The following is a 13,879-nucleotide window of genomic DNA, read 5'->3' on the forward strand; positions in this document are numbered from 1 at the left end:
ATAAAATTTACCGCCTTAACCTTTTTTTTTTTTTTTTTTTTTTGCGGTACGCGGGCCTCTCACTGTTGTGGCCTCTCCCATTGCGGAGCACAGGCTCCGGACGTGCAGGCTCAGTGGCCATGGCTCACGGGCCCAGCTGCTCCGCAGCATGTGGGATCTTCCCAGACCGGGGCATGAACCCGTGTCCCCTGCATCGGCAGGCGGACTCTCAACCAGTGCGCCACCAGGGAAGCCCTTTTTTTTTTTTTTTTTTTTTTTTTAACCTTTTTAAGTGTATGGTTCAGTGACATTAGGTACATTCACATTGTTGTGCCACCATCACCACCATCCATCTCCAGAACTTTTCATCTTGCAAAATGGAAATGACAGATAAATTAAACATCTCCCCGTTTCTCTACCCACTCCTCACCCCCTCTACTTTCTATCTCCAGGAACTTAATTGCACTAGGTACCTCTCAAATAAGTGGTGTCATACAGTGTTTGTTCTTTTGTGACTGCTTTATTTCACTTAGCACAATGTCTGCAAGGTTCATCTGGACTTTTTAAAAAAACATTAGCATTTTATTAGTTTTCCAGTTAAAAAAACTAGTTAGTTGTCAAAAACACACAATGTCTATTTTAAATATAAAGTTAAGGGGAAAAAGCAGGAATGAAAACTGTAAAATGTCATCACAACTTTGTAAAAAAAAAAAAAAATCACACATTGGAACTCAGCAGAAAAGTTCCTGGTGATGTTAGTGATTACTTCTAGATGATTTGTGGTTACATTTTCTTTTCTTTCTTTGTTTTTTCATTATTCTAGACTAAGCATAACGTGCTCAAGTTTATAATCAGGAACACAGCAAATGCTATCTAAAAAATAGACAACTTCAGGAAAATGCTTCATCCAAGCTTTCTCGGGATACCCTGAGCTTATTAAGTTCTTCTGTCCCCATGAATTCAATCCCTTTGTGATTGCCAATCCACACGTCCCAATTTGGAGTTAGGAAGGTAACATTTATGTTGGCTGACAAATGCACTCAATAGGTGAGGGTGAGAGCAGAGAACAGGAGTTGTTTAGTTTTTTGTTTTTTCCTTTGGCCACGCAGCTTGCAGGATCTTAGTCCCCCGACCAAGGATTGAACCTGGGCCCCTGGCAGTGAGACCACAGAGTCCTAACCACTGGACCGCCAGGGAATTCCTGAGAACAGGAGTTTGATGGGAGAATGTATTCACCTGAGTCATCTGGTACAACTGGCTCCCAGCAGGTCTCCTCCTGGGTAATCCTGTTGTTTCCCACCTTGGAGTCGTCTTATGGGGGGAAAGTGGGCCGTTCCAGAGGTACTGGCTCTGGAGAGCTGACTGTGCCTATAGTTAAGTAATTTCACAGTGATAACTTGTAATTGGCTGTCGTGGAAGTATTTACACCATGGAAATTGGAGGACACTACAATCGCCCTCACTGCCACCAGCCGAGCGTCTATGGTTCCACATTCACCAGCACAGGCTGGGCTCCTTTCATCCTTTAGGATGAGTGAGCCATGCATCTCTTTTCAGCTGCTGGTTGCCCATTTCTCAGGGCACTGGATGATCACTTTCCTCATGCCTCAGTAAGCAGCATTTTATCTTCTGGGGGTGGATCTGCTTCCAAGTCCCGTGGTTCTTTGTCACTTGGAGGCACTGAACTTCAAGCTCTTGGTCTTGAGTCCAGAGAGGAGACGCTGGGCTTCGGTCAAAAATAGATTCATTTCGCAACTCTGTATTTTTCGTTTTCCCGTCTCATCCTGCCAGCTTTGTTTTTGGCCGCGCTTCGCGGGATCTTAGTTCCCCGACCCGGGATAGAACACAGGGCCCCAGCAGTGGAAGCGTGGAGTCCTAACCACTGGACCACCAGGGAAGTCCCCCAGCCAGCTTCTTTTTGGAACTTCGCCTGATTTGGAACTTTCTTGCTACAGCACCTGCACCTCAATTCTTTTCTTCTGGGCAGAAGGCAGAGGAGAGGTGAGAGAATGTGGTGTTTGGGGAAGGGTTAGCAGGCTTTCTTCTCCAGAGAAGAAGCCAGGTTGATTTTGTTGCCCCTGGTTTCTGAGGCACCAGCCTGTGGGTCCCCGACCCATCCAAGAAGGCATGAGTAGGATTTTGACATCCACCTCCTAGTAATGCTTTTTTTTTAAATTAATTTTTTATTGGAGTATAGTTGATTTACAATGTTGTGTTAGTTTCTGCCTGTACAGCAAAGTGAATCAGGTATACATACATATACATATATCCACTCTCTTCTAGACTCCATTCTCATATAGGTCATTACAGAGCACCGAATAGAGTTCTCTGTGCTGTACAGTAGGTTTCCATTATCTTTTATATATAGTAGTGAGTATATGTCAATCCCAATCTCCCTTTTTATTCCCCCTCCATAGTTCTAGTTCTTTAGCTTTATAGCACACGGTAGGCATCCCACTAGACAGACCTCTCAGTAATTCTTGAAGTGAGGGGTCCAGAGCTGGACCTGAGGGGCCAGGCTTCTATCTGAGCTGTTCCCAACTGGCCCGCCCTTTCTGAGCCCCCAGGAGGGGTTGAACGGAGAAGCACGTTGTTGCTAAGAAACCTTTCAGCGTTACCTCTAGGGAGGGGACTTGGCAAGAGGAGTAGTGGGGCGGAAATAATAGGTGGGTGGATGGCTTCAAAGACCCAGGCTGCAGGAGCGCTGGCTCTGGAGTCAGGAAGGAGCCCCACCCCATTCCTCCCGCCAAGACTGTTCAAGATGACACCGCCTCATGGGACTTCCCTGGCGGTCCAGTGGTTAAGACTCTGTGCTCCCAGTGCAGGGAGCACGGGTTCGATCCCTGGTCGGGGAACTAAGATCCTGCATGCAGCACAAGCGTGGCCAAAAGAAAAAAAAAAAAAGATGACACCCCCTTAGACCTGGGTTCAAATCCAGACTCCCCCATTTACTTGAGATGTAAATTGGCCGCTCTGAGCCATATGTCAATTGGGAAGGGTAATGAATGAATGGACACAAAGCACCTAACATAGAGTAAGTTTTTTCAATTCTTGGGAGGTGAAAAATGAAACAAAACAAAAACAGCCATGTGTAGCAGCCTGAGCTGAGAGGTGTTTGAGCCTCATGTTTAATATCTGATTGCAGGATTTAGGAGTCCTGACAGGTTCTGTCGGGGTGCATCTCAAATGACAGACCCCAAAGCGATGCTTTAAAGACTTTTGAGTCCCTTACTTTATCTTCACGGCCATCCCATGAGGTAAACACTGACTATAAGGTGCAGATAGGTGAAACTAGGGCTTTGAAAGACCCCTACCTTGCTAGAGACCCCACAGTGAACCAACCCCCAACTCACCCCCAATGTCACTGTTCTAGGTAGGGCATTTTCCACTGTCCAGAGTGGCCTGAAACACAACTGGATGTTAGGGCAGGGCACTTCCTAACAAGTCCTGTACCAGAGTCAGCAACAGCCTTCCCCAAACCAGAGAGAGTGGGTGCTTCCTGGGCCAGCTCTGTCCCACACTGAGTGGTCTGGAGGCTTCCTTTGAGCCCTGCTCAGGGAAATGCCCATGTCTGCTGGTCTGGTGACATCCAAAACATCCAGGCCGTAAAGAAAAAAATATTGCCTGCCATTCCAGTGCTACAAGGATCAAGCCGCTAGCCACTGCAGCGGCCCACAACAGTGCAACCTCTGGGGAATTCAGGATGGAGAAAAACAGGAAACATTCTGTGCTCTGGATATACAGGCCCTTAAATGGTTAAGATGCATATCTAAGGAAAAATTTCAAATGACCCCAAATTCTTGCATCTTTCCGTACATAGAAAAATGCTAAAATCATTAACTTAAGATGTCTGTTCTTTGTAGTTATCAGTAATCTTTTGATGCTTGACTACATGTTTTTCCCAGCGAAAAAGATCATATACATCCTGGATTGTACCTTACCTCTTCGAGTGGCTCCTCAGAGCTACCTGAGAGACTGTCTCTGGGGCTGGGGTCCTCAGTAAGGTCTCGAAATACAACTTAACTCACAACTTTTACATTGCACATTTTTCTTTCAAGTAGACAAGACCATGGCAGCCTTTGTGTAAGTGACAAGATTGGAACCTGGTTTGGCAGGAATTGGAGTCAGACAGACATGGGTTCCAGACCTGGCTTTACCACCAACCGACTTTGTGACCTGGAGCTTAACTTCCTAGCTGTGGGTTTCTCACTTGTAAAATGGGATTGAATGATTCTTTAGGTCCAAGGGTTGGAGGGAGGGACCATTGAGATTAAGTTTCAAAAACTGCTTTAGAAAAAGCCCCCAGCTATGCAAATATGAGGTGCTCTAATCACTGTTGTAAAATATCCTGTGGGAGGTCGATCCTTGTAGGAGTGGAGAACTGGTCAAGAGACTGTCCATTTGATTCAGCAAATATACCAGGAGGGTGTGCTCTGAGCAAGTCCCCCTGTGAGGCACCACTAGGGTCACAGAAAATTCCAGACCCTCAGCTGAAAACTTGCCACTTATTAATTTTACTTATATCTTGTTAACTTCAGGTGAGGATGTGAGGTGTTTGTCAGGAAAGCTTGAGCAGCTTCAATATCAAAACCAATCAACTTTCATTTGTCTATTTAACAAATATATATCGGGTGGTAACCGAGGTGCCGGGCACGGGGAAGACAGGACAGTGCGTCCTGGACATACTTTACTTTCCATCACCAAGTAAAAGATGAAAAACAGAAACAAAAGGGGGAGAGGAAGGAGGAAAACTTTCAGGAGCTGGCTGAAGAGGTAAAATCATTGAGCAGAAGAGGAAAAAAAGGAACTGTGCAACATCATGGCTCAGTTCATGGGTGAAACATACACTTTTAGTAGCTTCAAGAGGATTTCCTCATGGAAAACGTATTTCAGTAAGGGGCCTTTGGGCAACAGAACGAATGATTTTCTTAATAGCATTGTTTGTTTTTTCCCCAACATTTTTTTTTTTTTTTTTTTTTTTTTTGCGGTACGCGGGCTTCTCACTGTTGCGGCCTCTCCCGTCGCGGAGCACAGGCTCCGGACGCGCAGGCTCAGCGGCCATGGCTCACGGGCCCAGCCGCTCCGCGGCATGCGGGATCTTCCCAGACCGGGGCACGAACCCGCGTCCCCTGCATCGGCAGGCGGACTCTCAACCACTGCGCCACCAGGGAAGCCCTCCCCAACATTTTATGATGAGATGAGTGGGAAATTTTCAAACAGAAAAATCCAAAGAAGGGGAACACTCACATATCCACTTCCTAGAGTCTACAGTTAATATTTCACTGTATTAGTTGCAGTTTTGTTTTTTTCAAGAGGAAGTTTCTGGTAGGGCTGTTTCAAGGATCAGCTCTTCCTGAGTATATCATAACCGTATTTTCCCTAGGACAGAAGGCTGGGATGGGGGTGTGGCAGGAAGAGGGGGATTTTAGGCTGGGGGACTGTAGTTCTCTGGGAACCAGACTGGATGGGGGTGGGGGAACTAAAAAGGAAAAACAAAAAAGCTCCCGGAACCCAGTTCCGCTGCCCTGGCTCTTACTGTGTGGTCTCAGCCAGTTAACCGGAGGACCAGAGTCTCGTGGCTGCTCTTGGCTGGAAGGTCTAAGGGATCATCTTTCTCCTGCTCTAGACTTGTCTTCCTTCTGCAAAGGGTAGAGAAAGGCAGCGATGGCGGCCCTGGCGTCCGTCCGGGGCACAGGAAAACAACTAAGAATCCCTAGAACAGCTAAGCCGAGGGGACCCTGAATTCTGCCCCTTGGCAGCCGACCCCTCCGGCTCGCGACGCTCCTCCGGGTGCCGCATCCGGAGCGCCCGGGAGGTAGCAGCCGGCGGGCCGGGGCGAGGGTGCCGTCCTGTGGCAGCCGCAGGCCTTTGCCCGGCCCAGCCCGGCTGAGTGGGCTCAGGGAGGGACCAGGTTCTGTGCTCCTCCCCTGGCCTGCCCGGACCCGGCTCGGCGCGCCCCGGCGTGCGTCCTTTGCATAAAGCCCTCCTCCCCGGCCAAGGTAGAGGAAGTTGGGCTCCCGCCTGGATGGGCGGGAGGGAGCCCAGCTCCTGTTGTTTTCCGCCAGCGGGAGTGGGTGGCGGGCGCAGGGGGCGGGGTGCGCCCTCCCACCCCGGGCCGGGCGCTCGGGAGAGAGAATCGCGCTCGGAGCCCAGCGCAGGTCCCAGCCCCTGACATCGGGCTCACCCCAAGCATCCTTCCTGGGGGTTGCGGAAAGTGGAGCTACTCTGTCGTTCCGAGGACCTGGGAGGAACACTCAGTACCACCCCAGGGGCCGGAGTCCTTGGGGGCGCACACCCAGCCAAGCCGGAGCCTGCGTTTCCCGAGGGCCCCCTGCCCGCATCTGGGGCGAGATGGCCGCAGGCGTCCGGGCGTCCGAGCCCCGGGTCCTCGTCTGCCTCGGGGCGCTACTGGCCCGCTGGGTCGCCGCAGGTAAGGGACTGCGATCTGGAGGGAAAAGTTGAGTTTTGCCAGTCAACGGTGGGGAGGGAGAGCCGGGGACCGAATTCCCTCCGACTCCGCCGGATCCAGTTGTGCCGCGGCCCCGAAGTCGCCCCGGGAGGATCTTGAGTTTCCTGCTCGCAGCTTGGCTTTTTGCAGGAAGGAATTTTCCCGGACGCTTGATAGAAGGCAAGACATCCCCACCCTTGGAGTGGGCAGCCGGCGAGGCTCGAGGGGCCTGCGGAGAGGTGATGGGAAAATTGGGGAAATCGAAGATGGGAGTTTTGAAGATGGGAAAATTGAAGAGGCGTAAAATGTTTATTTTTATTTTTTTGAAGCGTCGGATGTAAATTCGCGTTCTGGTTTTACGTGCTGCGATGGTTCTCAAACTCGGGGCTCCTTTATTTTCCTCTCCTCCCCCTGCCCAAGGTTGAACTTGCACCTGTAACCTGTGGATTTCCCTGCACACTCCTGCAAGCCGACCTGTGTGGACTGTCGCAAAGTTGTGCTTTTCTCCTTCACTTAAATAACAAAACAAAACGAAACTTTTACTTTGAAATAATTTCATTCAGACTTACAGAAAACTTCCCCTACACTTGACATCGCCTCTTACACTTGACATGATTGGCGAACAGTTCATCTCTGCTCTGCCTTGTAACAATAAAGAATAGAGGGTTGCTTACAAAAACATACAGAATTTTAAAAAGATTGAAAAATTACTTTTGAATTTAATTCACCAGCGAATGCATGTGAGAGGACTCGGGTTGAGGGAAAGGAGATACAGTTTGCCAGAATACTTGCACGGTCCTATTTTCAGGGTTACCCAGTCCAGCACACCCAGCTGATCTTTTGTAGGTTCCTAGAGGAATTGCCCGCCCTACCCCGAGCTTCCTAGCAGCAAGTGCCAAAACTTCCTAATTGTGAGGCTCTCCCATGTTTTTATTTTGCTTTGTTTTTAGCAATTATTTTAAAATAGTAAAATTTCTCATGAGCTAGATTTCTCGTTTAGATGGAAAACTCTGAGGATCTGGCAGCACAGGGCCTGCTTTCCCACGTGGAACTAAGCAGTGGTTACCCATTTTCATCTAGGGCAGGTGACTTCAAATTGGTTCCCCCTCTCCCTGCTGCAGTACTTACCCCTGGCCCACTGCAGCCATGGACATGACCTGCTGGCCCCTCCAAGAATGTACTTAGTGGTCACTGTGCTGTGAGGAGGAGAAGCGGACACACGGTCTCCAACTGGCCGACCCTGAAAGTTAAAGGTGATTGTGTATTCCCTTTTCCCCAGCTGTGTGCAGTGTTTACCGCACTGTGAATATCAAGGGCCTCGGGACATCAGAACCCTGAGCTGAAATCTTTGTACTGGAATGAACTGGCTGCAGCTCACCTCACAGGGACGCTTCCTCTGCTGCCATGCCCAGTTATTTTGATGCCCAGGCCAAGTTCACCTTTGTGTACAGTGCCAGGGGGCTTGCCTCGCTTGATGTAGTTTTGGTTTTTTATTTATTTTATTTTTTAAACTTTTATTATTTTTTATTAATTTTTATTGGAGTATAGTTGCTTTACAATGTTGTGTTAGTTTCTGCTGTACAGCCAAGTGAATCAGCTATACGTATACACGTATCCACTCTTTTTTAGATTTCCTTCCCATTTAGGTCACCACAGATCATTGAGTAGAGATCCCTGTACTATACCTTTGTATTTTTGTTCTTTGTTTTTCAAGTCGGAAGTTGTCTGGGGGGAAAATGTTGTCTTTCTCCTGTCACTTAACTCTGGACAATGTTCATGCCCCCACTGTCACCTCAGGTTGTAAACCTGGGGTCATTCTTGGGGAAAGGTTGGTAGGAAAAAAAATGAATGTTTGGGTACAATGTCAACTCTGTAAATGATAATATGAAGGCAGCACTGGGAAATGGTTGTTTCTATTGCTCCTTCCTTTGGTCCGTATTCTGAATTTAAGGTTGGGGGACCTTCGGGGACCCTCTGGATACCTGGTGGATGACTTCTAGTAACACAAACTGTTACTGCGTCTTATTGTCTCACCCTTCTGGTTGGGAGACCAGAGTAAATTCCTGTGACCTGGAGCATTGAAGACCTGAATGGCAGTCCCAGCTCTCACAATGGCTTGTGTAGGACCTTAAGTAAATCACTTAATCTTTCTGAACCTCAATTTTCTCAACTGTAAAATGAGGGTGTTTAGGATGATCAAGCATGGAACTAGTGCGCCCTCAGGGACCACTCATTCCTTGTCCATGTCAGACATCACTAACTGATGACTGTAATTCTTCTCCACTGAGCCCTGACTCAGCCTGCCCTCGCCTTTAACCCAGCCCTCAGGACTGAAGGATCTCTAAGGTCACTTTCAGTGGTTAAAAAGAATGGAGTGAACAAAGCCAGGAGAAGTGAAATGCCTTAAAATGGTGTATTTTGTGGTTATGTCTTTCTACTCCTTGGAGGAGAAGACAATGTTAGCTCAAGTTCCAAGACTAAAATTTCACCAGGGCTTTTCCAAGTCTTTTTTATTCCTTTGCCAAGGAGCCGGGGAAGGGGCAGGTCTGCAGATCTCACGTTGCATCTGTAATTCTCCCGTATTTCTCTCCTCAGTGGGGATTGCCACTGAGAACTTGGGTTCCCAGGCCTAATTGTTTAAAAATAATTCTCACTTGCTTTTTAAAGTGATTGTTCAGAAGCGTTTCTTGCTGTTTCAGAATCTCTAGCATTAGGTGACATGTTCTGCCTTCCAGCAAGTGGCTTAGAATCTTTTTTTTTTTTCATCTTGCCCTGGCTTTGGGTAATGGTGTGGCCAAAATGGGGAGAGTCAGAACGTCCTGTGGCTCCAGGTTGACTGATCTTTCAGAAGGAGCCCCTTCTAACCAGACAAAAGGCCAAATACAGATAACTGTTACTCTTTCTTTTATAAAAGGGAAGGTATTCCAAAGGCAGGTAGCAGTTAATTTTTTTATAACAACCTAATTGAGATATAATTTACATACCATACACTTCACCCTTTTAAACTGTACAATTCAGGGGTGTTTCGTATATTCACAAGATTATGCAACCATTACCACTAATTCCAGAACACTAATTTATCACCACAAAGAGAAGCCCACTACTTAAGTATTAACAGTCACTCATCACTACCCGCCCCCATCCCCAGACAAGACACTTCCCCAGCCCTAGCTAATCTACTTTTTATCTCCATAGATTTGCCTATTTGGACATTTCATATAAGTGGAATCACACAATATGTTGTCTTTTACGACTGCCTTCTTTCACTTAGCATAGTGTTTTCAAGATTCATCCATGCCGTAGCATTCGGCCTTTTTATAGCCTAATAATATTCCCGTTGTATGGATATACCACATTTTATTTATCCATTCATCAGTTGATGGGCATTTGTGTTGTTTCCACCTTTTGGCTGTTATGAATAACTGTGAGCATGCATATACAAGTTTTTGTGTAGCTATGTTTTCATTTCTCTTGGATATACACCTAGGAGTGGAATTGCTGAGTCATATGATAATTTTAACCTTGTGAAGAAATGCCAAGCTCTTTACCAGTGTAGCTGCACCATTTAAAAATCCTATTAACAATGTATAATGGTTCCAGTTTCTCCACATCTTTGCCAACACTTGTTATTGTCTTTGATTTTAGCCATTCTAGTGGGCGTGAAGTGTTAGGTATCTTACCATGGTTTTGATTTGCCTTTCCCTAGTGACTAATGATGAGCATCTTTTCATGTGCTTATTGACCTTTTGTCTATCTTTTAGAGAAATGTCTATTCAAATCCTTTGACCATTTTTAAAATGTATTATTTGTCTTCCTATTGTTGAGATGTGAGAGTTCTTTATATATTCTGGATACAAATCCCTTCTCAGATGTGATTTGCAAATATTTTCTCCCAGTCTGTGGGTTGTCTTTTCACTTTTTTTTTTTTTTTTTTGTATCCAAACTGTGTTTATTGGGATGGTTTCCCATTCATCTTGATTTAGGGTGCTTTTTAAAAATTAATTAATTAATTTTTAACATCTTTATTGGAGTATAATTGCTTTACAATGGTGTGTTAGTTTCTGCTTTATAACAAAGTGAATCAGCTATACTTATACATATATCCCTATATCTCCTCCCTCAGGGCGCTTTTAATACTGCTTCCATCTAAAGGAGCATCCTTCTGTAAGCCTTGCTTTTCCTCCTGTAGGCTGGCAGAGGAGAGTGGAGCAGCCAACACACAAAACTACTGTTTGTGCATGGCTAAAGATGGTGGTGATTTTATAGCATCCTGGACATTTCACATCCATGAAGTAGGAACTGGGGCTCTGCACCAGGCGCTTCTTCTTGTGTTTCTTCTTCTCCTCTTCCAGAGAGGGATGAAGGAGATCCTTTGTGAGAAGCATGTTCTCGTGGGTAGATCGTCACCGCCAGAAAGGTCTTTTCACTTTTTTTTTTTTTTCTTCGGTACGCGGGCCTCTCACTGTTGTGGCCTCTCCCGTTGCGGAGCACAGGCTCCGGACGCGCAGGCTCGGCGGCCATGGCTCACGGACCCAGCCGCTCCGCGGCATGTGGGATCTTCCCGGACCGGGGCACGAACCCGTGTCCCCTGCATCGGCAAGCGGACTCTCAACCACTGCACCACCAGGGAAGCCCCTTTTCACTTTCTTGATGGTGTCCTTTGCAGCACAAAAGTTTTAATTTTGATGAAGTCCAGTTGATCTATTTTTCTTCTGTCACTTTACTTTTGGTATCATATCTAAGAAAACATGCTTAACCCAAAATCACAAAGATTTATTCTTTTGGGGTTTTTTTCTAAACATTTTATAGTTTTAGCTCTTACATATAGATCTATGGTCAATTTTGAGTTAATTGTTTTGGGTTTTTTTTGACCTTGCCGCTCGGCTTGCGGAATCTTAGTTCCCTGACCAGGGATTGAACCTGGGCCATGGCAGTGAAAGCGCTGAGTCCTAACTACTGGACCGCCAGGGGACTCCTGATTTTGAGTTAATTTTTGTATATGATGTGAGGTAAGGGATCCAACTTCATTCTTTTGCATATGGAAATCTGATTGTCCCAATACCACTGTTGAAGGCAGTTTATTTTGTAATGAAATATCATCTTTCACAAAACCCCAATATATTCACATACTTTGAAAACTTCTGATGTGGTGGGGAAAAGAACTGAATGGAGAAATCTAGACTCTAATCTCATGCTGCTTCCTTCTCATTGTAGGACTTTGGGCCAGCCCACTTCCCTTCTTTGCATCACACTTTTCTCATCTATTGAATGTGACAGCATGAGTAAGAGACCTCTAACAGGTTATGCCCATTATTCCTGTGCCTGTGGCCTCTTTGTATTTGGGCGCTGATTGTGGAGGGGGCTGGAAAATTGTGACACTTCTCAGCAAAACTGGCTGCATTCGCTTCTGTTTACCTGGTGACAGTCTTATGCCAAATCAATTGCCTTAGCATTTGTCAGTCTTTTTTTTTTTTTTTTTTTTTTTTTTTTTTTTTTTTTTTTTTTTTTTTTTTTTTTTGCTGTACGTGGGCCTCTCACTGTTGTGGCCTCTCCCATTGCGGAGCACAGGCTCCGGACGCCAGGCTCAACGGCCATGGCTCACGGGCCCAACCGCTCCGCGGCATGTGGGATCTTCCCAGACCGGGGCATGAACCCGTGTCCCCTGCATCGGCAGGCGGACTCTCAACCACTGCGCCACCAGGGAAGCCCTCTTTTTTTTTTTAATTAAAAAAAAAACGTTTATTCAGCTGTGCCAGGTCTTAGTTGCAGCACGCGGGATCTTTTAGTTGTGGAATGTAGGATCTAGCTCCCTGATCAGGGATCAAACCCAGGCTCCCTGCACTGGGAGCGGGAGTCTTAACTGCTGGACCACCAGGGAAGTCCCAGCATTTGTCAGTCTTGAATGAGCATCAGAATCACCTGGAGGGCTTGTTAAAATGCAAACTTCTACCTTCCACCTCCACCCCTGGTTTGTTTCTGATTTAGATGTTCTGGGTGGGACCTGATAATCTGCATTTCTAACAGTGCTGCTGCTGATCTGGGCTTTTCCTTCTGCCTGGGAACCCCAGCTTCACCTTCACCTGGCTAATTCTTTCCTGTCCATCAGATCTCAGTATGGCTTCCTGGAGGAAACTTCCCTGACAAAAACCACAGCTGGACTTCGGAGCCCCTTCTCTGAGCCGCTGTTGTGTTATTTATCACACTGCATTGTAATTGCCAGTTTATTGTCTGTTTTCTCCACTAGACTGTGAGATCCTGGTGATCTCTGTTTTGCCCACTATTAGCTCCCTAGTGCCTGGCACAGAGCATGCCCCAAAGTCCCCACTGTGAGCTTGTTCTTGCCTGGAGCTGCCGAGAGGTCTTGCACTGGACTTGAGATGGAGAGAGACAGAGAGAGCAGCAGGAAAGAGGGAACAAAGCCAAAGCCCTCTTCCTTCCCCTCTTCTGGATTGCTAGGCAAATAAAACCACTGGGGTCCTGTATCAGTTATCTATTGCCACAACAATGCTGCATAACAAACAATGACAAAATGGCAATAAGTGCTTATTGCTCAAAGGTCTGGCATGGTTGGTCAGTTGGCTCTGCTGATCTTGCCTGGGCTCACTCACATGTCTGGGCGTTCACTGAGTGGCTGAAGACTGATCTAGAATGGCCACAGCTGGGAGGATTGAGACAACTGACAACTTTTCATCCTCCCCCTGGCACCTAAGCTAGGTATGTCCTTCTCAGGTTGGTGGCAGAAAGTGAGAGTGAGCAAGCCCAATTACACCAGTGCTTTTTAAGCCTCTGCTTGAACCACATTTGCTAACACCCCATTGACCAGAGCAAGTCACATGGCCCTGCCAGAGTCAGAGTGGGAGGGCACCACAGAGTGACATGGTGAAGGGCATGGATAGTGGGGGGAGGGGGTTATTAGGGCTGTTTGCAATTGTGATCCACCACAAGTTCATTCCTGTCAGGTACTGGCCAATTATCCCGACAGGGTGGGGCTCTGTGTGTTATTGCATCTCAAAAATGCATGCCTGATTTTTAAAAAAATCTTAATGCAGAGGGACTGTGCAAAAAGGGAGATCAAGAAAGGTGGTAACAGCCTGACCTTTCCTCACTCAGGACTGGAGGCTGTTGTCATTGGAGAAGTTCACGAGAATATCACGCTGCGCTGTGGCAACGTCTTGGGACCGAGGGGCCTCATGACCTGGTACCGCAATGCTTCGGAGCCTGTCTTCCTCCTGTCCTCCAATTCCAGCCTCCCGCCAGCCCAGCCACGCTTCTCTCTGGTGAATGCCAGCTCCCTGCACATCGAGGCACTGAGCCTGCAGGATGAAGGGAATTACACCTGCTGGGAGGTCCTGAATGAGACTCGGTGGTTCCAGGTGTGGCTGCAGGTGGCCAGTAAGTGGTGGGTGGGGACTGAGACTGGCTGGCGTGGCGCTCAGAGCCTGGGACCCGAGGA

At 47.1% G+C, this 13,879-nt stretch overlaps 2 protein-coding genes across 2 annotated transcripts in view; one reads left to right on the forward strand and one right to left on the reverse strand.

Moving 5' to 3' along the window:
* Positions 1-6,329: 6,329 nt before the first annotated feature.
* VSIG10 (V-set and immunoglobulin domain containing 10) overlaps positions 6,330-13,879 on the forward strand; it is a gene marked incomplete at its 5' end in the record, with an annotated part of 34,343 nt that continues 26,793 nt past the window's right edge. The window contains 2 exons of the mRNA XM_079717726.1: positions 6,330-6,408; positions 13,537-13,818. Coding sequence (XP_079573852.1) covers positions 6,330-6,408; positions 13,537-13,818 — 361 coding nt within the window. The remainder of the gene's footprint in view (positions 6,409-13,536; positions 13,819-13,879) is intronic.
* On the reverse strand, positions 6,451-10,811 carry LOC307061887 (small ribosomal subunit protein eS27-like; the record flags this gene model as incomplete). The annotated part of the gene is made up of 2 exons (XM_079717262.1): positions 6,451-6,655; positions 10,564-10,811. The coding sequence occupies 2 exons, from the start codon at positions 10,809-10,811 to the stop codon at positions 6,451-6,453; spliced, it is 453 nt and encodes a 150-aa protein (XP_079573388.1).

Source organism: Hyperoodon ampullatus (genome assembly GCF_949752795.1).
Source record: "Hyperoodon ampullatus genome assembly, chromosome: 13".
In the NCBI taxonomy this organism is placed as follows: Eukaryota; Metazoa; Chordata; class Mammalia; order Artiodactyla; family Ziphiidae; genus Hyperoodon; species Hyperoodon ampullatus.